This window comes from Neomonachus schauinslandi, chromosome 8, assembly GCF_002201575.2.
Source record: "Neomonachus schauinslandi chromosome 8, ASM220157v2, whole genome shotgun sequence".
Classification (NCBI taxonomy): Eukaryota; Metazoa; Chordata; class Mammalia; order Carnivora; family Phocidae; genus Neomonachus; species Neomonachus schauinslandi.
Window position 1 is genome coordinate 2,853,202 of NC_058410.1, and position 24,764 is coordinate 2,877,965.

Consider the following 24,764-nt stretch of genomic DNA (forward strand, 5'->3'; position numbering starts at 1 on the left):
GGTTTCTCACTTGACGGGACATCTCAAAGGACTATGGGTTTTGAGATATTCTGTTACTACGGAAAGGGGCATTCGCCACCTTTTTAACCCCTAAAACTCCAGAACAGGCCAAGTGGTTGAGTAAACAAATTAACAGGTTGGAATGTCTTAAACTTTAAATTCTTCATGAGCACAAAGGAGTAGATACATCTAAAGTTGTCTAAAGGAGGGTGTTGCTTGGAAGTCATGAAGATGTTGGTAATTGCACAATGCACCTCCTCCCTGGTTTTCCTGGGAAGGAAACGGTGCCCTTCACTATAGGGTGAATTTTTGGGCATCTCCACATTCATCTTAGTGCTTGGGGCTGCCACAGGCCATGATGGCTGAAGGACACATGAAGGTCACAGCTGGCCCCAGGGGATGCCGAAGGCCGTACAGACCAAAGCCAGTCGTGAAAACCACGTCCCCCTAACCCTCCACGCTGCAGGGCAGCCACAGTTACAGGGTTGGTCAGAAATACAAAAAGTCTTCATTTATCCCCAATACATACGGTTTATTAATGAGTCTCAAAATAGCTTAGAACATTTTTCTTTTTACATCCGTGGTAGCAAGCCCCACTCAGTTCCAGACTCACCTGTCAAATACCAGGAATAAAAGTCCCAGGGAGATAACGTGGCCTGACCCCAGGTTCTGCGCCAGCCTAGAACCGCCCAGCCAGACGGCTGCTGGCGTTTCGCTCCGGCCGGCATGATGGTCTCTAGTCTCAGCTCGCGACGTCTCTCCCAGGTTCTGTGACTCACTGACACCGTAGCAATGCAGGGATGGAGGAAGCACCTCTCTGGGCTTCTTTTTTATGCGTCTAGGTCTTAGGAATCAAAATCCCCCGGCGCCTGAGCTGTCCCAGAGGCAGCCTGGAGACCACACCAGGCGGCGACGCGTTTGCTGTCCATGCCCGGGTCTTTCTTGGTGCCAGGACGCTCCGTGGCTGCATCACGTGGCCGAGCCGCCGGCCCAGGCCTTTCCAGCCATCCCGGGCTCCGGCCCGAGAGCGACCAGCGGGGCGGGGAGAGGTGTCGGGGAGGGCGGGGCGTGGGCTCTGCTCGGCTGGACAGAATCCGCAGACCTGGGGAGCGATGGGCCCCCGCACGTGGTCTCGCGGCCGGGGGGCACCACTCTATGGAACCACTGCCCTGCGGGTCCCTGGACACGGACGGTCAGGGACGCCGTGTCAACGCTGACGAAACCGTGCCCCGTGTGAACACAGCCTGTTTCCTGGCACCTGGGGAGGAGCCGTGCACACCTCCGGAGTTGCTGTCATCGCGTGTGAGTGTGGACGCGTCTCCCCAGCTGAGCTGTTAGCTCTGTCTCTACAATCACTCAGGGCTCCTGCATTTATGGAGCTTCCTGGCCCTCGTCCTGTTTGCCCCACACAACCTCTACGTGCTTTGCTGGCCTTTTAACGTTACAATCTCTCGGATGGCCAGTCTGTGGACGTTTGTAAGTCAATCTCTCCCTCTTCCCTGTGTGCAATGTCTCCATTGTTTTTATGAGACAGATCCCCCCCCCCCGGACGTCAGATGGCCATTCCTCTTTGTTATCATTTTCATGGATTGATTTTTTTTTAACACTTAACTCTTTAATAGATCTGGGATTTATTTTTGTGTGAAATGTAGGGAGGAAATTTGTTTTCTGCTGTAACTTAACAGTTCCTTGGAAATTTAAATGTAAGATCTTTTTCTAATTTTTTCACCAGGCTTCTTAAGGCCTTTGGTTTCCATTACCAACACAGAATTCGGATATATGACTAAACAGTCTTCCTCACGCCAAACAGATCTAAGACAATGGTAAGATCAATCCTATTTAGAGGATTTTTAGATGCTCTGAACCAGTGTTGAAGACTAAGCCTTGTGAGGAGATGCTAGGTGGGTGCAGGAACGCGGTGGCCCCTTTCCTTAGCTACTCTGCTTCCCCGGATCTTGTCGGGGGACGGTGGATGGAGCAGAGACTTCTCCCAGAGGAGCACGCACCTCAGGGGACAGAAGACTGCCGTCTCGTGGCCCTGTCAGCGTGGCCCGCTCCGCTGAGGTAAAGACACCCCAGGAGGCTAGCCGGATGCAGCGATGAGCTCCTCGCTGTGAGGAGGCAGCCCAGGCCTGGGACATGGTGACAGGTGTAGGTCCACATAGCAGGTGGCTTAGAAAGGCTTCTAACTGCATTAGGAGGGACAGTCACTCACGGGATGTGCCCGCAGCTGATGGCTCTGCCCTCGCCGCGGTGTCTCTCCTGCTTCCCCAGACCCCGTCCCGGCTCCCCCACATACGGAGAGGCCTCCGGGGGCACCCCTCACTGCCGTCTCTGCACACGGCTCCCCAATTCTTACTCGCTGGCGGCAGTCGGCAGCTTTGCCTGGTCGTGCTGCACGGAGGAGAGCGACACACAGTGGACAGGGAGTGGGCAGGAGGAGAAAGAAACTCCAGGCCAGGCGGGGAGAGCTGTGCCTTCACCGTCCAGAGGTCCCATTTCTGAGGAGCAGGGGGACAACCCTGTCCCGAGGTCAGCGTCCCCTGGCCTCACGAGGAGCCCGTGCTCTGCCTTTGGCACCTGCATCTCTGCATCCTGCTGTCTGCCTTCTGTTTACGTGGAAGACAGAGAGGACACTGAGCAAAGCCTAGCTCACCCGACGGTGACTCACAAATGAGAAACAGGAAGGCAAGACTAAAGTCTGCACCACAACCTCCTAAAAGGCTTGCACGCAATGACCATGCCCACAGAGGGGAAGAGGATCTGAAACTCGGGGCTCAGGGCTCAGCGATGCGAGGCTGCATTAACTAAAACGCCCAGTGACCGGCTTCACTGTGAGCGCCATGCTCCACTCAGTTCCTGGGGCGATGGTCCCCACACGTGGCTCTTGCTCACAGCTTGTTTCCAGCCAACGCCGCTTTGTGTCTCCTTTGTGTCCCAAGGGTCTGTGTTCTCCTCGAGGCTGGCGTCTGTTTCCAGCAGGGACGGTGCACCCCACCCCGGCGGGCCGCGCCCCCAACCGGCCTGGCCTGGAGCACCGCTTCTCTCTGCAGCAAGCCTTGTCTGCTCTCCGTGAATGCAGGGCACATTGTGTTTATCTGTTCATCGTTGATAGGCGCTTGGGTTCTTTCCACCTGTGGGCTGTTGTGAGTAATGTGGCTGTGAACATGGGTGTGCAGGGACCTCTGTGAGTTCCCGTCTTCAGTTCTTTGGGATGTAAACTAGGAGTGGAATTGCTGGGTCACATAGCAGTTCTGCGTTTAACTTTTGAGGAGCAGCCACTTTGTTTTCCAGAGACTGCGCCATCCTACGTTCGACCAGCTCTGCACAAGTGTTCTGACTGCTTGCTCTATCCTCCCCAATGCTTGTCATTTCCCCCTTTATTTATTACAGCCATTCTTTGGGAAGCATTTCCCAAATAAAACTTTAAAAGTATGTATCACAAAGCCAAAATAGGGATGGATTAAATGCCTTGTCCAGTAATACAATATTTATACTGGTCCTTGGTAGGAATATTGGAGGAGATTTTCTCCCTCTGCTCACATGGGGTGGTACAAAGTCATTGCCCTTGGTGAGTCAATTTGCTTGTGGGAATCTTGGGGTTATTCTTATTCTCAAGCAGTGATCCTATTTGGCTTGTTTATTTTTGCCTTAAAACTAATTCCATCTATATTCTCAGATGGCTACATTTTGGACAATGTCAGCATCAAAAAGAATAATGATGTAATTGGTTAAAACACACTAATTTTTTAAAAAATCCCTAATGCCTACTTATCCTCAGGGACAGAGAGAAGCAATCTTCCTCTTGATTTCCAGTTCGTCAGAAGTGAGAAGATCCCGGGCGCCTGAGTGGCTCAGTTGGTTAAGCGACTGCCTTCGGCTCAGGTCATGATCCTGGAGTCCCGGGATCGAGTCCCGCATCGGGCTCCCTGCTCAGCGGGGGGTCTGTTTCTCCCTCTGACCCTCTTCCCTCTTGTGCTGTCTCTCATTCTCTCTCTCAAATAAATAAAAAAAAAATCTTAAAAAAAAAAAAGAAAAAAATGAGAAGATCCCCATTTTGCAGCCCTAAATGACTCAAGCAAGGATCATTCATATGCATATGCTAACACTCTTGGATGAAGGAGTATTAGGGGCCCACAGCTCACTTGTTTTAGAAGAAAATGCTTTATGACCCGGTAATTTCTTTAACAAGAATGGCATCACCTTCTCTATCAAATACCACCCTGTAGGTTACTTATTACTTACAAAGGGACATGCCGGTCCTTACAGTAAGAGATTGATGACTTGGCACTTTAATCACATCATCAAATTTAGCATCACCTAGAGAGGGTCCCGCAGCACAGCTCACCTGCTACAATCAGAGGTACACAGCATCACCATTTGCTGAAAATGTTTAGCCTCCATCTTATAAAGCCTCCAGACCTAACTTCAGTTTGCAAGAAATAAAGAAGTTAGAGCCACCAGTTAAGCAACAATCAGACAAACCCAGAATATGGAACAATCTACAAGAAACTGGCCTGGCCTGACCAAAAAGTCCACAAAATATGAAGAAGAAAAAAAAAAAAAAAAAACAACCCAAACTGTGGGACCATTCTATTCTAGAATAAAGAAATATAACAACCAAACGTAATGTGTGAACCTTGACTGGCTCCCACATTGGGAAAACTAACAGCTGTAAGTGACATGGTGGGGGGTGTTGACCATGGATTGGGTATTAGATGACATTGTGGAATGATTGTTAATTTCCTAGAGGTGACAGTTGTCTCAGGAGTTCTGTAAGAGACTGTCCTTACTCCTAGGAAATGCTGCTTGCAAACACAGCTAGGAGTCAAGTATCACAGTGTCCATGATTTTGTGTCAGAATTTTGGCTACAATGTATGTACGTGTGAAGAGAGAGACACACAGAGACAAAGACCCAGAAGGGACGCACGTGTATCAGAAAGCCCACAGCTGTTGACTCTAGGTGGATGATTTAAGGGTGATCATTATCCTACTGTTTCAACTTTTGTGTCTGCTTGAAAATTGTTGTAACAAAACATTGGGGGAGGTTATTTGTAGCTAATGTTTTATGTTCCCTGTTCTCTAGAACCCCATTTCTGCCTCCTGAAAGCCTTTGTTTTTCTGTTTTGCAGTTCGGGACCGAGTCAGGTCGAAGATGGAGAGAGATATTTTGGCAGAAGTGAATCACCCTTTCATTGTAAAGCTTCATTATGGTAAATAGAGTAAAACATAACCTACTTTTGAGAGGACCTAAGCAACCTTCCCCAAATCCAAGGAAAATGAAACAGCACTGGGTCAGGAGAAGAGCCCTCCCTGTCACGGGGCCTGGCCTGTAGGGTGTGGGGCTGTCTTCCCTCTGCAGCCCCATGATCTCTTCTGCATTTTTCCGCTCTGAGGGAGCAAGATGCCCTGTTTTAACCAGAGACTAAAGTGAGGGGGCTATACTTTGCTACTAATTAAATTATCATCATTGATAAAGTAGTAAAAAAATAAATAAAAGGTCTCTTGGCCTAGATTGGGGTGAATCTGTGACATATTTTTGTGCTGTTTTAGAAGAAAATGCTTTATGACCCAGTAATTGCTTTAACCAGAATGGCATCACCTTCTCTATTTTAAGTGAATACTATGTTTCAAGCATTTTAAAGAGAGTAGCTCATTGAACCCTCAAAACTTTCTTTCAAGGGAGGTTACTGTTTCTGTTTCCTGGAAGAGAAATGAGACACAATCAAATAAGAGTGATTCTGGTGGCCACATGCGTGCGGCACCCACAAACTCCTCTGAGTTCGCTTTCTATCGTTTCCCTCCTCGGGGAAGCAGTAAGTGAAATCTTCAAACTCAAAATAATGAACGAGAGGCGCCAGACGGCATTAACTCTTACTGCCCTACCGAATAATTAATATGAGGGAAATATAGAAGAAGGAAAAAAAAACCCTACCTTGTTGGTTTCAAAGGCACCGGGTGTGGGGGTTGTCCGAGACATTTCCACGAGTCAGGACGAAGCAAAGGTGTAAGCCGTGCTCAGAGGTAGGAGGGCAGAGGCTTCTCGCTCTTTGCTGGTTACCTTCTGATATTTCTCAGAAAACACTTCAGTCTTGTGTAGAAAGTGTGTGGCTTATGCTTTCAAAGCCAGTAGGAGTGACGGTGGCTGTGAATTTGCTGGGAGGCTCGGTGGCCACAGGCAGGTGCCCGAGCTCTGTCCTGCTGCCGCCCAGGGAGGCCGACCCGACCTCCCCCTCTCACAGCTGCCTGTGACCCCACTGTCAGATCCAGTCCCATGTGTCACTTTGGCTGGTTTCCAGGGGGTTCTCTGAAGAAGAAACAGCATCTTTCAAGGATTTCTAAATGTGTCTTCCATGTCAGCTCTGTGGCTGATCAAAAGATACTTGTTCTCCTTCTGCCTGTCAAGCCCTAGGAGAGAGGATTGAATCCATACTTCACTTTATATGAGTCTGACAAAGATTTTTTAGTGAGAGGCTGTTTCTGAAACCCTAACACGTATCATGTTTCTAGTATTTTCTTTTAGAAAATAAAAAGTTTTCAAGTAAGCAGGGATATCAGGACCCCCTGCAGCCACACTTCCTAGGTATGTAAGATAGATGCCAAGTGATAGATCATCAATCACATCGAACTGAGAATCAAGAGTCAATGGTGATTGGTTTCTCTTAACCCTCACATGCACACTCAGCCCCCTTTGGAGCAAGGCACGCCTGGCTAAATGGTGGGCAAGACTGGAAGTATAAACAGCAGGCCCATAATCATAGTTCATGGTGATCAAACCTAGAACATGGGCCCCATTTGCCATGATGTACGATGCATGGGGCCGACCGGTCACCAACACCTCCATGAAAGAAGAGGTCAAATGATGGGTTGCCTTGACCTGGAGCTGTACAGAATGCAGCTCCATGAAGGAAAGGAGGCTTGCCCACACCGGGTCAGAGCCATCATCCGGCTCCTCACCAAACACCTCACCATGGTGCCCAGAGCCCAGCATGGGTAGTGGTGATAGTGAGAGCAGGTTGGAACCTGCAGATATGGGCCTCCATGTATTTTCCATCCCCTCTGTGATTAAAAAAGGAAGGGGGGACCAAAGGAGAGGAGAAGAAAGAAGAGAGGTGACCCTCTGGACTCTTAATAGAAGTGGGGGACACAGACAGACTCATTCCTGCCGACCCTTTCCTGGAGTTCCGCCCCGACAAGGCCCTCCCCCCTCTCCCCTGCAGCCCGGCTCCAGCCCTGTTTCTGGAATGTCCGGCACTGCAGCCTGCTTGTGTTCTCAGACCCCTGGGATGCCAACCCTCTCTCCTTCCACAGCCTTTCAGACGGAAGGAAAGCTCTACCTGATCCTGGACTTCCTGCGGGGAGGGGACCTCTTCAGCCGGCTCTCCAAAGAGGTACGCGGGGCAAAGAAGGATGGCGAGCTCTCGAGGGAGGTCTGTGTGTGGTGTGCGTGCTGCAATTGTGTACAAATGGTGTGAATGCCGTCAGTATGTGTGAGAGTGTATGTGAGTGTGTATGCTGAGTGCGTGTGTGTGTGGTATGTGTGCTGTGTGTGTGAGTGTGTGCATGTGGTGTGCATACTGTGTGTGAGAGAGTGTGGTGTGCATGCTCTCAGTATGTGTGAGAATGTGTGTCTGTCAGCGTGTGTGCTGTGAGTATGTGCGCTGTGGGGTTTACATGGTGTGTGTGGGATGTGTGTGCATGTGAACATGTGTGTGTATGTGCATGAATGTGTGCATCTGTTTTAAAGAAGTCACACAAGTGATACGGAGAAGTGATCTGTTGTCCTTGAAAGATCATAAGCAAACAGGTGCTTCCGGGCGCCGGGAAGCGCGCCGACCCCCGTGGGGAGCAGACGAAAGCAGAGGTGGGTTTAGAGTAGCAGCTGGGGGACTGTTTCCCAGTATCTCACCTTCCGTCGTGGGAAGATGCTGGGAGCACGCTGCCCACACGTCCCGGGAGGTGCTTCCGGAGCATCTAGTCGGGTCTTCCCACGGGAGGGGAGGTCTCCGTGACCGCTTCAAGCCCGGGGCTTGTCCTTGCCCCCACAGTCCTGATATGGGAATTGTCCAGACTGTCACGCAGGGCAACACGACAGCTCTCTGGGCCCTAATTGATGTGAAGAGCTCTCTGCTTCATGGCGTGGAGGAAACCAGCCTTCTTCCTGCCTGAGGCAACAACAGCACTGGGCTTAAATCCCAGCGGCTCTGAGCAGTTCCTTCACACGGAGCCGACGGTGATGAAGGCAGCCACGCGTCGGATGGCACCTCGCCCAGGTCTCCAGTCCCTCTGGTGCCGTCTTACCCAGCACAGCCGGGTTGATTTAACTGGGATGGTGTGTTCAGACTGCCCTCTCCCCTTCTCTCTCCCTCCCACTTTTTGGCCAGGAGACCCTTCAATCCTGCATGGACCTCCAAAGTGAGCAACAGATCAAAGTGGAGCAGGAGGACAGGGGTGCCTGGGTGGCTCAGTTGGTTAAGCAACTGCCTTCGGCTCAGGTCATGATCCTGGAGTCCCGGGATCGAGTCCCGCATCGGGCTCCCTGCTCGGCAGGGAGTCTGCTTCTCCCTCTGACCCTCCCCCTCTCGTGCTCTCTGTCTCCCATTCTCTCTCTCAGATAAATAAATAAAAAATCTTAAAAAAAAAAAAAGTGGAGCAGGAGGGGGGTCCCAGGGCCTGCGGGCTGCTCTCTCCCTCCGGTTTTTAAGGGTCCCTCAGACAACGCACAGCTGATGCAGTGAGCTCCTTTTATACAGGCTGAAAGCCCAGGGCTGGAGGACTCAGATCCCACTTCCACAACCAGCCGTCCTGGAGCAGGTGTCTGTCTGGTCCCTGCTTGTGCTCACATGTTCCCAGAGGGCAGAACTACGAGCATCTGCCCGTCTGCCGCCTACTAAGTACTGATTTCCCTTACCCTCTCAGACCACGTGGGGTTTGGTTTCGTCCAGTGTCTGGCACCACACACCCTGTCACAGGTTTCTTGACCAAATGGCAGCAGTAGTTAGCAAAAAGCCCTGTGTGGCCTCCCGAGGGGAACGCGGGTCCCCCCGACACCTTTATTTCAGAATAAAGGTAAAGTCGTCAAGTGTGGGCACAGCAGATTCTCAGAAACGACGTGGGACAGTATCCTCCTCCCGTCCTCTCAACAAGGCCGTTGGACAGCATTCTGCCGTGTGTGGGTCACTGTCCTGACTTCCTTCAAGGACGCACCTCATGGGGTGTTTCATTTCTGCACACTCTGTCACTTGGACTTGGGGACTATCCTGAGATTTGCCCTAAGAACTGGACAAGTGGATAAATAAGGTTGCACTCTGAGCACAGACCTGCAGACAAGCCGTGGTGGTTATCCAGAGAGAAAAAGTCAGATTCGAGAGAATATGACAGCTAGCAGAATCGGACTAAAAGTTAGCCCACAGACTATGTTGACCAACTTAGAAAAGAAACGCCCAGCCAGGAAGGGCGCCTGTTAAGCACGGGAGAGAGAACAGGAGGTTCCAAAGGCCAGAAGGGCCATGAGGGTTGACACCTCCCAGAGGTGACCGCCCAGGACCACAGGGCGTGAGTCCCGGCGCCGATGGGAAGTGCCCCTTCTGTGGAATGGATGGGCCCCACCTGCGCCAGCCTGACGTGGTCACCATCCTCTTCCCCAACGGCCCTTATTCTAACTCTGTGCGTCCCAGGCAGCCCGCTGAGTCTGTATTGATTCTTTCTGTGTCTGTGTTCAGAGAGAGAATTCAGTCATCATACACAATTCCAGTGTCGATGACATTGATTTCTCATGGTGAATGTAAAAACTGGTTTGTGCTAACAAATCTGCCTTTCTAGAGGGTGACTTTAAATATTACACGCTGATTCTAACAAGCACGGGAGGAATGGAAACGTCCCCCAGACGATGGCTTTGAAGGGTGCTGGGCGCCTGGCCTGGTGAATGCGTCAGCTCACCTGAACCAGGATGCCCGACTCGTGGACCCTGACGCCCACGGGTCCCTCTCAGCCAGCCTCCCCTGGCCCGGGTGCCTCACGGACTCTACGCCCCGTAAATGTTGTTTTTGCTAGAACTCGGCCCACTTTGGGTAGATGGAAGGGAGTGGGGACGAGATCCCGGATACGTTCTCAGTAGCCCTTCCTCAGCCCTTCGGGGTGTCGCTTCACATCCGAACCGCTCATATTAAAATATCAAGCCCAGAGCTCCGTGATTCCTGGAGGCGAGGAGGAGGAGGAGACTAAGTGCTCCACTTACGGGCTAATTAACCATCTTTGTAGGGAACTGCTCTTCTGCCTTCACTGATCTCCAGACTAGAAAGAGAGCTCATTTTTCCATTGTGAGAGCCAGCAGAGTGTTACGGGGGAGGGGAGCCTGTGATCTTCCGCAGAGCAGGACTGAGCCCAGTGCACTTTGCGGGGCTGACTCATGATGTTCTCTGGCAGAGCTCTTCAAAACAAACCAGCCACAGAATAAGCCAAACAATCTTGTTCTCGCTTCCTAGGTGATGTTCACCGAGGAGGATGTCAAGTTCTACCTGGCTGAGCTGGCCCTGGCTTTAGACCACCTCCACGGCCTGGGGATCATCTACAGAGACCTGAAGCCTGAGAAGTAAGTGAGGACGTGGTAGGACGCCGCCTCCACACCGCCCTTCTTGCTGCCCCTGCTGGGAGCTGCTGCTCTCTCTCTGATTCCCACGTGGGTGCACAGCAGGGAGTAGGCTGGGGCCGTCCTGCTGCGGGCACCCCCCACGCGGGTTCCACCCGCCCGCCCCTGACACCGTGCCCAAACAGGCGTGGCTGATGCTGATTGGTACAGGCCGTTCCCGGCAGCGCCTCTCACCTGATCCTCATAACAACGCTCTGGTGGAGGCCGGGCCGGGGCCCCTGTCCCTGCTGTTCGGGTAAGGCTGGGCAGGGAGGGGGTTCCTGCCGCACAGCTGCCCCCTCTCCCACCGTGGGGAACTCCTCAGACATGCACCCCGACGCTAGCTTGCCTCTCCGCTCCGGTCCCTTTGGGGCCGTCCTCTGCAGAGCCAGGAAGCCTCCACGACTCCAGCAGGCCATTGTCCAGGTGGCGAGTCAGACGAGCCTTCCGGAGAGTTTTTCTGAAAGACAGTAGCGCCAGATTCCCCAGATCTTCCAATGAGCTTTTGCATACCTTTGGCAAAGATCATCTGTAATATTTTAGGATATTTTAGCTATCCTCAATTGAAAGATTAAAGTCCCTCCAAAATCACAGTTTCCGTTTCAGGGTTTTTTCGTATATTCTGTGTAGAGCAGACACACAGCAGTGGCCCACATGAAGAAGGAGGGATCTAGTGGGCGCTATTTTAGGTTCAGGAGGACCGCCTGGCCATAGTCCTGAAGGCAAAGTCACGATTTTCTCACTCAGTATATTCACTGCCCCGTGAGACTATTCGATTCCACGCACCGAGGCCGAGGCCCACAACTGCCTGTGGTAGAGCCTGGTGGGACCCCCCAGCTTTGGGCACAAGGCAGCCCATAGCCGTGGGCTGACTCATCGCCGAGGGCTCAGGAAGCAAGCTTCAGCCCGTGCTCCTCGGCCTTTCCTCTTCCATGGACACCGAGCTGAGGAAAAGACAGCTCCGCTCTGCTGCCATTTTTATTGGATGTGGTAGTCTTTTATGGGGAACGTCTGGACAACGTTGTGCCCATACAGGAAGGAAAGTCCATTTGTCCCACACCAGCAGGATGCGCACATCTTGCATGGCTTTGACTTAACGACCCACAGTAGCTCGCTCCGGTCGAACATCACAGGCTGCACACCTCACTAAATGTCTAGATAATCGCAAAAGGCCCTATCGTCAGCGTCCCCTCGGAGAGAACAGTATCCTATTAAGTACAGCTGCCTCCCTCAGCGAGTGCTCGCGTGAGGCAGATCCCAAAGCCGTGAGCCCCGGGCACCTGTTGGGGCGTGCTCCCTGCTTCTCTCTCTCTTTAAAGGTCAAAGGGATCTTTACCGTTAAAAATAGTAATATTTAATCACAGAGTTGAAGAAAGAAGATTCTGTTGTCAAATAGAGTGAGTAGGGGATTCATCTGGAAAGCTGCTCATTTCCAGGCAAAGATTAAGTCTAACTGAAAAGCAAAGATGAAAACGTTCACCTCTTTCATGATAAACTGTCATCTTAATGATGCGCTGTAACATTTTCCTTCACATTTCTATAAAATAGTAGGTCTTTTTTTTTTAATCCCATGGCAGATGTTTTTAACTGTGGCAAGAAAAACAGTAGAAAGTGAGCGTCTCAGCCTTTGTAAGTGTGCAGCACACACTCACATCTCCGTGCAGCCACCAGCGCTGTCCATCTTCCAGACTCTCTGCACCTCGCAAAACTGAAACTCTGTCCCCGTGAGACGCCCACTCCCTGCTGCACCACCCCTGCCCAGTACTGGCACCCTCCACCATCTGCTTCTATGGCTCTGACTGCTCTAGGTCCCCCTTATAAGTGGAACGCACGTCTCCTCTGTGGTGCCCGGTTCACTGCACTCGGCTCCTTGTCCGCAGGTCCATCCACGTGCTCGCGTGGGTCAGGATGCCACTACTCTGCCTGCCTGTTAAGGCAGCCGGCCTTGCTTTGGTTCCTCGCCATTCTCTTCCTGGTCTCTTTAAGGCTGCCTGGTACCCCCCAGGAGCTGACGGGACAGGATTTAATTACAGCAAAAAAAAAAAAGAAAGAAAGAAAGAAAGAAATGGAAGACTCGGAGCCCTGGGGAACCCCGAGGGCTGACAGCCTGGAAGAAGGGCTTCCTCAAGTGCTGGCCTGTGTCCGCCCTTGCGGCTCACCCTCTGCCCTGCAGTGAGGAGCACCCTCCCCCGGCAGAGCTCGGAAGAGCAAGGCGGACGCTCCCTCTAGGCCAGTGCTCCAGGTGTCAGGCTCTGGTGGGACAAAGACACCCGGTGGGATAGCACCTGTGACAAGGGGCAGCCTGCCGAGCCCCAAGCCTCCTTGATGCTGAGGCCCCAGGCATCCCGAGAGGAAGGGTGGTGCTCATAGAGGGGTATTGGGGAGAAATAGTGAGCCTCTGGCCGTTGAGGGCCTGCCTGGGTAGGGAAAAATTCAAGAGGCTCCCGATCTCCACAGGCCAAGACAATCCTGGACCCTCTCAATCATGTTCTTCATGCGGGACGGTCTGAAGGGTTCCTGAACCTCACTGTGGGCTAAAGAAAGTCTTGAACCTGCAGGTCCCAGCTTTTGCCTGGTTAACCCCAAACACTGTGGATCTGAATCCACTGGTGACCCAGCAGAAGCTGCTGACTGGGGAAGCAGTAAATCCCGAAGCCCACATCTGCACGTGGCAGGCGACCCCCGCGTGGGGACTGCTGCCCAGGCCGCCCTGCTGTGCCCCCCGAGGTCTGCACACCCCCCAGCTGAGCAGGCCTCTGGTAAAGCATCTGTGTTCTCCCCTCTCTTTCAGCATCCTGCTGGACGAAGAGGGACACATCAAGATCACAGGTTTGTAGAGGACGGCAGTCTCCCGGTGACTTCACCTCAGCCCTGGTAAATGTGGGGAGCAGCTCAGAGCCAAAGCCCTCCTAGCACCAGCATTTGCTGGTGGTGTCTCTGATTTGGCTGAAGCTTTCATAGAGCTCACTTATGTTACGTTGGTGTGCGTCCTCACAGCCTCTAGAAATGCTCAAACTTTCCAGGTCCCCTTCCTTCCCTCTCTCCTGTCCAAAGAAACTTCCAGCACCTTCCCTGCAGACTCTCATCCCTGGCTGACTGTTCAAGAATGATGATGCACAGTACTGATGTGGGGCAAATATCGGTGCTCTCCCGGGAGCACGTCCCCACACTCTGGTGCCCTCCTGCCTTCAGGGACCACGTGTGAATGCACATGGGAGCCTGCCTTCCTACTGAAACCTCACGCCCGCCCCGTTGCCACCCAGTTGGAGTGACCTGAAAACACACACCCCAGTTCCATGGCACGCATTGTATTAATTTCCCCTTGCTGGTATCACGGTCACCACAGACTGAGTGGCTTCCAGTAGCACACCTGCTCATCTTATCTTTCAGGGGGCTCCAGAGAGCCTGTTCTGCTGCCTTCTCCAGCTTCTAGGAGCTGCTGACATCCCTCAGCTTGTGGCCCCATCCTCCGTCTTCACGGCCAGCAGCACGGCCTTCCCTAATCCCTGTGGCTCTGCCCCCAAATCCACATAAGGGCTCTTGTGTCACCTGGCCCACCTGGAAAATCCAGGACAACCACCCCATCTCACGATCCTTGGCTCATCACTCCTGCAGGACCCCTTTGACCTGTGAGGTGACCTCCTCACAGGTTCTGGGGCTCTGGATGACGGCATCTCTGGGGGCCATTCCCCCACCAGCTGTCCTGCTGACCTGGTTCTGCCTCATGTCCATACGCGCCCATTCCTGCATGTCCACCAGTTTGCTCTTCCTGAACTAACACTCTCCTCTCCTCCCCTAGAAGCTTGTCCCTGCTAAGGGTGCCTGGTCGACCGCCGTTCTTACCTCAAAGCTTCTCTCAGCACCCCTTCTTCCCTACTCTGTGGCCCCCATGTGGTCGCGCTGCCCCTCACTTGCTGGCCTGCATGCCACCATGCCCTGTCTTCTCAAGGGTGGGTTTACCCTGTCTTCGTGGATCCCCAAGACTTGGCGGAGTGCACATAGTAACTGGCAATAAATATTGGTTAAGTATTTTTACAGGCTTGTTAATGTTCAAAGTTCAATTTTTAAAAGTTCTCATGAACTTATATACCAGACCCTGATTACCCCTTTCAGCGAACCTTCAGCCCACCCATTCCTGACCTGTAATGTCATGCCATCAGGGTCACGTGGCATGCAGTGGAGATTTACGATTCTGTTAATACTTCCGACGTGTTCTCTGCCAAATGAGGAACTGAACGTACCCTATAAAAGTCACACTTGTGCCTTGTGCCTGGCAGCTGGAATGCATATGGAGCTACCGTGTCCAATTTATCTATAATATGACAGAGTTTGGGCTTTCTCTGATTTAATAATCATAGATTGTATTATTATTATTATTACTATTATTAATCATGACCCCAAGTTCATAATATGTGATAATTTGCCATTTGGGCCAGGCACAGATTGCAAACAGCCCCCTCCCAGACTCTGATGTGTAAAGCAAGCCACTTTGCTGCGAGTGAGCAAACCCACCCGTGGGCATTTGATGTTCTCACTCAGCACGTGGCCCTGGACGGAACTGATGGATATTATCCTTCTTCTCAAACATGCTGAAACTGAAGGGGTGCCCTCATCTTAGAAGCAATGTGTTCCCTGTGTCCTTCAGTCACTAAGTGCATGAACACACAAGCTTTGGAAGAAGGTAGAACGGACTGAGGATTTCTTGGAGGAGGGAGAGGGGAAGCGCTCACGGCAAATGCTCCACTGTCCTTATCAGACTCGCCTGTCTTTCCTTTGTGCCTCACCTCCAGGGACCTCCTTCCCCAGTAGCCTTCTGCCTGGACCTCTCTTCCAGCCCTTTCCTTCAGGGCTACCCCTCCCCTCCCATCTCATCCCAGCCCCGGGACCTGGAGCATCAGCATGCCCAGGCCACCTGCTGTGCCTCGTAAACAGCAGGGCTCCTGGGACTTCTCCTGTCTCGGCGAAATACAGCTTCTCGATACTGTTACCAGGCCCCCCAGGCTTTGTAGATTCCTGAAAGACCTTGAGCTGGGGAAAGTACCACGCGGGGGCGTAAGGACACTTGCTTCCGAGGGGGGTGCCGTGGCCGGGACAGAGTGGGTTGAAGTCCCATAAATGACGCGGAAGCTCGCGGGTTGGGGGTCAGCATGGAAACAGTTCTGGTGCCTCTCCGACTGAGGCAGTGCCGTGTGCTCTTTCACTTTCAGATTTTGGGCTGAGTAAAGAGGCCATCGACCACGACAAGAGAGCTTACTCATTCTGCGGGACGATAGAGTACATGGCGCCCGAGGTGGTGAACCGGCGGGGACACACGCAGAGCGCCGACTGGTGGTCCTTCGGCGTGCTCATGGTAATGGTCCTCCCCAGTCCGCGGCAGCATCCCTTGTCGCTGATCCCCAGCACTCGGTCCGATCCCCAGGTTGGCCCAGAGGTCCAGGAATGAGCAGGGGAAACAGTGCTTGAAATGTGGATAGGCAGTGTGTCCCCAGGTGACTCACGGACAAGGAGGCCACCATTTCCTGCAACCTCCTCCTCTGCCCATCCCAAATTCCCACCCCCAGGAAACAGAACTGGGATTCAGATAAGGACACAAATGCATTTAGAATCAAACCTTCTTTATACTTAACATTTTTACAGGCTGAGCATGAAGATTTTAAGGAATGTGGTGATTTTCATATTAAAGACATTTCTCTTATGTCAAACACAAAATCCTTCTACTTAGTTACAAAAATTAACATGAGCCAAGGGCGCCTGGGTGGCTCAGATGGTTAAGCGTCTGCCTTCGGCTCAGGTCATGATCCCAGGGTCCTGGGATCGAGCCCCACATCCAGCTCCCTGCTCCTTGGGAGCCTGCTTCTCCCTCTGCCTCTCTCTCTCTGTCTCTCATGAATAAATAAATAAAATCTTTAAAAAAAAAAATTAACATGAGCCAAAATACACATGGACTGAGATGTTTTTACATCTACATCAAGAAACTTGAATTTTCTTTAGCTCGTGCATGTTCACAGACAGAGCGCAGACCCAGACACCACCTGGCCTGGGGGATTCTGTAGTCAGAGAAGTGGTGTTGGCTCCCTGTCCCCAGACGGTCCTTCCTCTCCCTTCCTCCTACCCTGTCCCTCTGCCCATCCTCCCAGCCAGCACTGTGCCTGTGGCCTTCCATGCTGCCCGTGCTCTCAGCCCAGATCGGACTTCTGACGCTATGGAAGGTCACTCAGCTGGTGTGAGGCCCAGCCCTGTGCATCCCCAGCCCAGCTCCCGTACATCCCCAGCCCAGCTCCCATGCATCCCAAGCCCAGCTCTGTGTGTCCCCAGCCCAACTCCTGTGCATCCCCAGCCCAACTCCTGTGCATCCCCAGCCCAGCTCCCATGCGTCCCCAGCCTCAGCTCCTATGCATCCCCAGCCCAGGTCCCTGCGTCCCCAGCCCAGGTCCTGTGTGTCCCCAGCCCAGCTCCCTGCATCCCCAGCCCAGCTCCCGTGCGTCCCAAGCCCAGCTCCATGTGTCCCAAGCCCAGCTTCTGTGTGTCCAGGCCACCTGCCTTGCCACCACACCACTTGCCTCACTTCCTGGCTGCAGAGCCCCCTGGGCCGTGTCTGGAGGTGGGGTTCAGAGGTGTCTCCTGGGGAACCTTAGCTTGGCTCTGTCTTGTGTCTTCTTTGCACTTTGACAAGTTGCTGTTATGAGTCTGTCATCTTATGTTGTGATTCCCCCCTCGGAGTGTCTCCCCAGCACGTGGCATTTCCTCAGCACCCCCATGACCTTCTGCATGGACTCCCATCACAGACAGCAGCGGCCATGCTCAGTGAGCTCTGTGCCCCGTGGGGGTGACACCGCTGTGGGCTCCCCAGCCTAACCTCCACCTGGGGTCCCCTGCCCTTCCTTGTCCCGAAGCTATAGGAATGCTCTGGAGTTTGGGGAATATCATAGAGGTTGGTTCTTGGCTTCTCTAAAGGAGACCTGGTTCCAGCTACCGTCTGGCATCGTTGACACACCAGGGACTGTGGGTACTGGGCATTGCTTTGAATTGGTGGCATCATTTCAGTCGAAAGGACCCCGCATTCGGTGTCTCACGGCAGCTGGTTCTAGCACGGCTGTTTTGCTCAGCGGCAGGAAGCAGGAGGGGCTTTCAACGACAACAGAGTACGTCTTGTGGCTCCGAGTTTGGGAGGCACCGTGCATTTCACCTGAACCAAAAAATCTCCACGTTACGTGGGAAAGATATCGTTCTTTCTGGTTACAGAAGTGGAAATAAAGCTCTTCGGTGATTGGTTTAAGATCACATCATTGTTCTAAAGCCACATTCTCATTTCGTCCTGCCCACCAAACCCTTTGGCCCCAAGTGGCAACCAGCTTGCAGCCAGATGTCAGGATCCCTGCGTTCAGCACTTCCTTGGGCAACACCAGGAATGACTTCCAAATTGCCATTTGCAATAGAAGGATGGGTCTGGTGTGGCATTTAGTGTCGTGTCTGAGCTCAGCTTCGGGAAGAGGTCAGTTGAGGGCATGTTGTGTTTACAAGGTGCCCTGCCCCGGCTTTGTTAAAGGCGGGGCAGAGCCATGGAGGGAGGGCCCGAGGAACGGTCTGCACCCTGGAAGGGCTTGCTGCCCATCCCTTGCGTTTCTCCACTGAGGAACTACACCCGTGTCCTCTCATGGTCCCCAAGTGCCCTCCAGAGAGCCCGTATGAAGACACCTACATTCATGGTGGAGATCTTTGTCCTTGAACAGAATCGAATGTCTGAAGTTAGGTACTTGTAACTGGAAAAGAACGTAAGCCGTAGTGATGGTGTCCATTGCAATGGTAGGTCCCTAACATCTCCACACTCGTCTGGAACTCAGTTTTCAGGAGGAGTTGGGGTTGTGTTTTGTGGGTGCTTTAGAAACATCTCCTGAATGCCAGGTCACCTGTGAGACCACCTGAGATTCTTCTCCCATTCTTTGCCAGCACTAAACGTGTGTGGATGTTCACACACAAGTATCTGTGTAAATTGTTTGTACACTGATGCACACATATCGCTGGCTCAGGGCTCAGGCGCCGCCCCTGGGAAAGGACACAAGGACACAAGGCTTCCTCCTGAGGCTGCTGAGAGGAGCAGGTCAGCATCGACCTTTGAGTGCTCAGAGCAGGGGTGGTGCACAGTGAGGTGGGGACTTGTCTGTGCCCCAAGCACCCTGACACCTCTGCACAAACATAAATACACCTGGTGAGCAAAATCCAGCCCTGCGCACCCGGCCCCGGGGACTGCTGCCATCTCAAACGGTCCATTTCGTTGTAGGATTTGTGCTTGTCTGTTTTCAGATTAAGATGTAACTTGCTCTTGAGTTCTTTTGTAAGAATGTCGATCGACCGAATGAACTTGAATTGTAGGCTCCCTGCTATGAAGTGTCCCCCTTACAGAGAAGCTTCTCATTCCACTGCTCGCAGCACCACTGGGGCTCCTCCCGTGTCAGTGCCCCGGGGCTGGCCACTCGCTTCAGGCTCATTGCATGTCCCTTTAGACAGGGCTTTCAACTGTTGAGGTTTGGGGCTGGACAGCTCTTTGGGTGGAGGCTGTCCTATGCATTGTAGGATGAGAAGTGGCATCCCTCCCTCTACTCAGTAAACGTCACTGGCACCAACCCCACCAACCTTCCAGTCCTAACCATCAGAACTATCCCCAGACACATCAGAATATTTATCTTTCTGGAAATTTCATAAGCACTCACACATAGTGAAGCTATACCCGAGTCTCTCCGGGTTCCCTCTGCACATTTCCACGGCCGACCTTGGAGCTCCCTTGTGAATGCATCCCTTGGGGTACCCCCAGCACTTGTGCTGGACTATGAGACCCCACGGCAAACCATGGTTTGTATTAGTTTGCCCTGGAAACCTTGGCCAGTCTCAGTCTTGTTCAACACCAGACCAAAACTCCTACTATATGTAATGTCCCGGGAAAGCTCATCAGAAATGCCCTGATTTAATGAGATGCTTAAATACTGAGAAATTTCTTGATGAGAACAGTAATACCAAAATGACCTCCTTTGTCCCCGTGTGATAGAAAGGGAACCCTTAAAGGGGCTGGAAGTGAAGCCAAAGCAGAGAGACACGTGTGGGTTGAGAAAATACATAGCTTCGCCATCATCACCACCACCATCATCATCTTCATTCATTGAACACTCACGTATGCCATCGTGTTGGGTGTTCCTAAACGGTTCAGGATTTCCCACTGTGTTGCATGGGGAAGAACAATGTAGGAGGAAGACAAGCAGGCTGGAGGGAGAGAAACACAAAGAATGTGGCTCCTGGGAGTCATAGTCAAAGCTAAGAAGTAATCACTAGGCAGATGTGTTCAAGTTGCTGGTTGATTCATAATAGATAGTTACATGATGCACAGACTTTAGGATGGGCTCCATTTTTGTAGCAATGACTAATAGCTTTCTGGTTTCACGTGGCCTAAAAGGCGTTTCCTTGAAATTGAATTTCATTCATAGTAGACTCAAGAAAGAAAGGAGGGAGGGGGAAAAAAGATAGAACCAAAATAGGAAGAGCATTTTCTTTGCTAATATGATTCTATTTTAAGACCTATTTTAACTTCCAAGGTCAACTTATAAACTTTCCTCCTATTTTATCAGATGGACAGCTCATCTGCCAGAGCATTCTACCTTTCAATTTAGTTGTTTGTCCACTTTCAGATTCTCTCGGGGACTCTCTTACTCCCAGTTTTTATGACTTACATCTTGACTGGTCGCCTGCAGTCTGTTCTGTGCGCCCGCACCAAACACGTGAGCACGGGACAGACAGCAGGTGGTGGTTAGTATGGTAGAACAGCCTTCAAACATCACAACAGGCAGGAATTTTTAAATTTCTTTTAAAATTTTACTTGCAGAAAGCAAACCAAGAGTATTAATAAAGGCTTAACTACATTCATTTCGTTAAGTTTATAATTTCATTCCTGGTAGCACACCATCAGGATAACTCCAAATCTTAGGGAAGCTTTTATGTACATTTCAGTATTACTTATAATAGCAGGAAATGCTCTAAGTGCCCAACAACAAATAAACATGTTTTGGCATATCCACATATAAAGTGATATTACGAAGATTTTATAATCAGCATGGAAGTTTTTATCTTATTGTGAAAGGTGAATATATAAAACCATGTTTTTAAAAAAAAACAGCTTCAAGAAAGTACTAGAAGGAAATAACAAATGTTAATTCCATCTTTCTTTGAATAATGGGGTTATGGGTGATTGTTTTGGTCTTTCTACTTTGATGTATTTCCCAAGATTTTCATAATGCAGAGGAAAAATACTATAGGATAAATTTTAAAGGGACAGAGACACGCCATCAAAATCAAAACTAAGGCAAATTTAATAAGATCATACAAAGTCCTGCACTGAGGCTGTTTTCTTATACAGTAGACCTTTGAACAACATGGGGATAAGGGGCGCTGACCCGAAGGTCGTCGAAAATCCACATGTAACTTTTGACTCCCCTCAAAATTAACTGGTAATAGCCTGGTGTTGACCAGAAGCCTTATGATAACATAAACAGTATATTAATCCGCATTTTGTACATGATATGTACCACATACCGTATTCTTACAATAAAGTAAGCTTGAGAAAAGAAAGGGTTATTAAGAAAATCGTAAGAGAAAATGCGTTTACAGAATAGTACTGTATGTATTGGGAGAAGACCCATGTATGTAGTGGGTACCTCACACCCTTGCTGTTCACCCCTGTGTCATTCAAGGCTCAACAGTAATTTGAAATGACACGCAGACACGGCCCGGGACGGATGCTGTGGCCCATTTCACTTAGATTCGGTGTCCTGTGTTCAAGGACAGGCTGCTGCCCTAGGTGCTTTCTTCCGAACGAGTCGGAGTACACGTTGTAGTGGGGATGCCGTGCGATTGCAGGCCCTGCCTCCTGAGCCCGCATCGTCAGGGCTTTTGTGTGAGAGAGAAATCCTTGCTCGGGGAAGGCTGACCCTCAATCCTGTCTTTATCACAGAGCCCATCCTGGCAAAGGTCTGCTTACTATTTTTGGTGTGTGGCAGCCTGTATTGGAAACATTATTGGTGCCATCGTGTTTTCACCAGATGTTACGGATGGACTGAAGTCATTCCGCCCTGGTCCCCTCCACAGCACCCACCAGAGAAGGACGGGTCCTCAACCAACCCCATAGAAGCTGTGCAGCCCGACTGCCGTCCCTTCACGTCCCCCTTCACATCTCCACCACACTCAGCCCCTCTTACCCACTGCAGACTTCCGGTGTTTGTCTCTTGTCTGCCTCCCCACTGAACTGTGAGCTCCATGAGGCCGTTCTGGTCGCTCATGTACACAGCGCATGCTGGCCAGCATCTAGGCGTCATGCGTCAGGATTTGGAATGGATTAATGAACGTGGTTGCATTTTGCCCATTCAGGCTCTCTGCTGTTACATCTGGTCAGTCTGAACACTCACTCTCCCTATTCTGTGTTGCTCTGCAGTTTGAGATGCTCACGGGATCTCTGCCGTTCCAGGGGAAGGACAGGAAGGAGACCATGGCCCTCATCCTCAAGTGAGTATGAAACACTTACCCTTGGGCATCCGTCCTGTACTCCTTAGCACCTTCTGATAGCAAGAGCTTCCATCTTGGAAACCCAGATCACTGAGTAGGCATTAGCAATAACCATAAGAAGCATTCTTGGCATTTTAATTACAGTGGGTAGAGTGAATGAATCGCTGAGTGACCCTGATGGAGTCTTCCACCACAGATGACATGGAAAATTGCATATGTTGCCCAATGACAGGGATTTTAGAAATGGTGATTAGTGACCGTCACAAACAAAGTACAGATTCAGAAGGGCAGAAGGATTTAGGGGCTCCAGAGGGAACGCAAGAGGAGGGGTCCCCTTTCTTTTTCTACCTCTTGACCCCATTCGTGCAGGCGCCCAAGCTCTCCTGCCTGACGTTGGCAGGAATCATGTTGCCCATGAGATTGAATACAAACAAATTTTCTGTTCAGTTCTCAGGAAGAATCATTTACCATGCAAATGGATTTGCTCTTAGGATCCTAGAAAGAAGTCTAAACCCAGTGCTGGTCTTGCTATAACACCTTACATGTGAGCAGGCTTCATCTAAGCATGATGTCAGAAGGGAGAGATCTGGGAGGAATGTGGATGGGAGTAGGGCAGTGGCTGGGGAACAGGTAGACCCCTACTTCAAATCGAGGTCCCCCTACTGTGCGAGGACATGGACTCCTGCCCCTGAAGGACAAGCCATAAAGCTGCTGGTGCTAACCAGCTCTCTCAACACTGCAGATGGACTTTTATAAAAGCGAGAGGAACCTAAAAAGCTTAAGTTTTTGTAGGTTACCCCATTGTATAAATGGAAGGATAGAAATTAGTGGAGGAAACCCATAGAGAGGATTTGAGCAGTGTCTTCCGGCATCAGGTGACCTTCATTGTGGCTGACATATGTGGCTGCAGTCCGTTATTTTGTGTTGGTTATCTCTGTTTCTCTTAATTTTAAGGGGGAACAAGATCTTTACTTTTTCTAAAACTAGAATAATTCCCTCCAGCTAATCCTAGGTGTGGACTTCTGAATGGGCAGCACCAAACTGTGGTCCGATGGATCCTAAAGCATGATCTGAGGACCCCTGGGGGTCTGAGACCCTCCTGGGGCCTTGCAAGCTCCTCCTTTCCCTGATTTTTTTTTTTTTTTTGCAGTTATTTGGATAAGTTAGATTGGTGGATTTTATTTTATTTATTTTTTCATCCTGATAAGTACCCTCTTTAATCCCCTTCACCTATTTCCCCCATCCCCCCACCCACCTCCCCTCTGGTAACCATCAGTTTGTCCTCTATAGTTAAGAGTCTGTTTCTTGGTTTGTCTCTCTCTCTCTCTCTCGTTTTCTTTGCTCATTTGTTTCATTTCTTAAATTCTACGTACAAGTGAAATCATATAGTATTTATCTTTCTCTGACTGACTTATCTCACTCAGCATAATACTCTCTAGCACCATCCAAGTCTTTGCAAATGGCAAGATTTCATTCTTTTTTATGGCTAAGTAATATTCCGTTGTATATATAGACCACATCTTCTATATCCATTCATCAGTCAGTGGACACTTGGGCTGCTTCCATAGTTTGGCTACTATAGATAATGCCACTGTAAACATAGGGGTACATGCATCCCTTTGAGTTAGTGTTTTTGTATTCTTTGGGTAAATACCTAGTAGTGCAATTGCTGGGTCATAGGGCAGTTCTATTTTTAACTTTCTGAGGAACTCCATACTGTTTTCTAAAGTGGCTGGACCAGTTTGCATTCCCACCAACAGTGTAAGAGGGTTCCCCTTTCTCCACATCCTCCACATCCTTGCCAACACTTGTTGTTTCTTATGTTTTGGGTTTTAGTCTTTCTGACAGGTGTGAGGTGACATCTCATTGCAGTTTTGATTTCATTTCCCTGATGATGAGTGATGTTGAGCATCTTTTCATGTGTCTGTCCACCATCTGGGTTTCTTCTTTGGAGAAATGTCTGTTCATATCTTCTGCCCATTTTTTAAATTGGATTATTTGTTTAGGGGGATGTTGAGATGTATCTGTTCTTTATATATTTTGGATACTAACCCTTTATCAGCTATGTCAATTAAAGATGTCTTCTCCCATTCAGTAGTTTGCCTTTTAGCTTTGTTGATTCTCTCCTTCACTGTGCAGAAGATTTTTATTTTGAGGTAGTCCCAATAGTTTATTTTTGCTTTTATTTCCCTTGCCTTAGGAGACACATCTAGAAAAACGTTGCTAGGGCCGATGTCAGACCTTACTGCCTGTGTTCTCTTCAAGGATTTTTATGGTTTCAGGTCTTACATTTAGGTCTTTCATCCATTTTGAGTTTATTTTTGTGTATGATATAAGAAAATGGTCAAGTTTCATTCTTCTGCATGGTGCTGTCCAGTTTTCCCAACACCATTTGTTGAAGAGATTGTCTTTTTCCCATTGGATATTCTATCCTGCTTTGTCAAAGATTAATTGACCATGTAATTGGGGGTTTACTTCTGGGTTTTCTGTTTTGATCTATGAGTCTATTTTTGTGCCAGTGCCATCCTGTCTTGATCACTACTGCTTTGTAATATAACTTGAAATCTGGAACTGTGATGTCTCCAGCTTTGTTCT

At 50.4% G+C, this 24,764-nt stretch overlaps 1 protein-coding gene across 2 annotated transcripts in view; it reads left to right on the forward strand.

The window, feature by feature from the left end:
* The window catches only part of RPS6KA2 (ribosomal protein S6 kinase A2), a 155,509-nt gene that overhangs the window by 82,210 nt on the left and 48,535 nt on the right, over positions 1-24,764 (forward strand). For both annotated transcript variants that reach the window (XM_044917246.1, XM_044917247.1), the window contains exons 4-9: positions 5,134-5,214; positions 7,313-7,392; positions 10,486-10,592; positions 13,420-13,457; positions 15,836-15,978; positions 22,099-22,169. In XM_044917246.1, the coding sequence (XP_044773181.1) occupies positions 5,134-5,214; positions 7,313-7,392; positions 10,486-10,592; positions 13,420-13,457; positions 15,836-15,978; positions 22,099-22,169 (520 nt within the window). The remainder of the gene's footprint in view (positions 1-5,133; positions 5,215-7,312; positions 7,393-10,485; positions 10,593-13,419; positions 13,458-15,835; positions 15,979-22,098; positions 22,170-24,764) is intronic.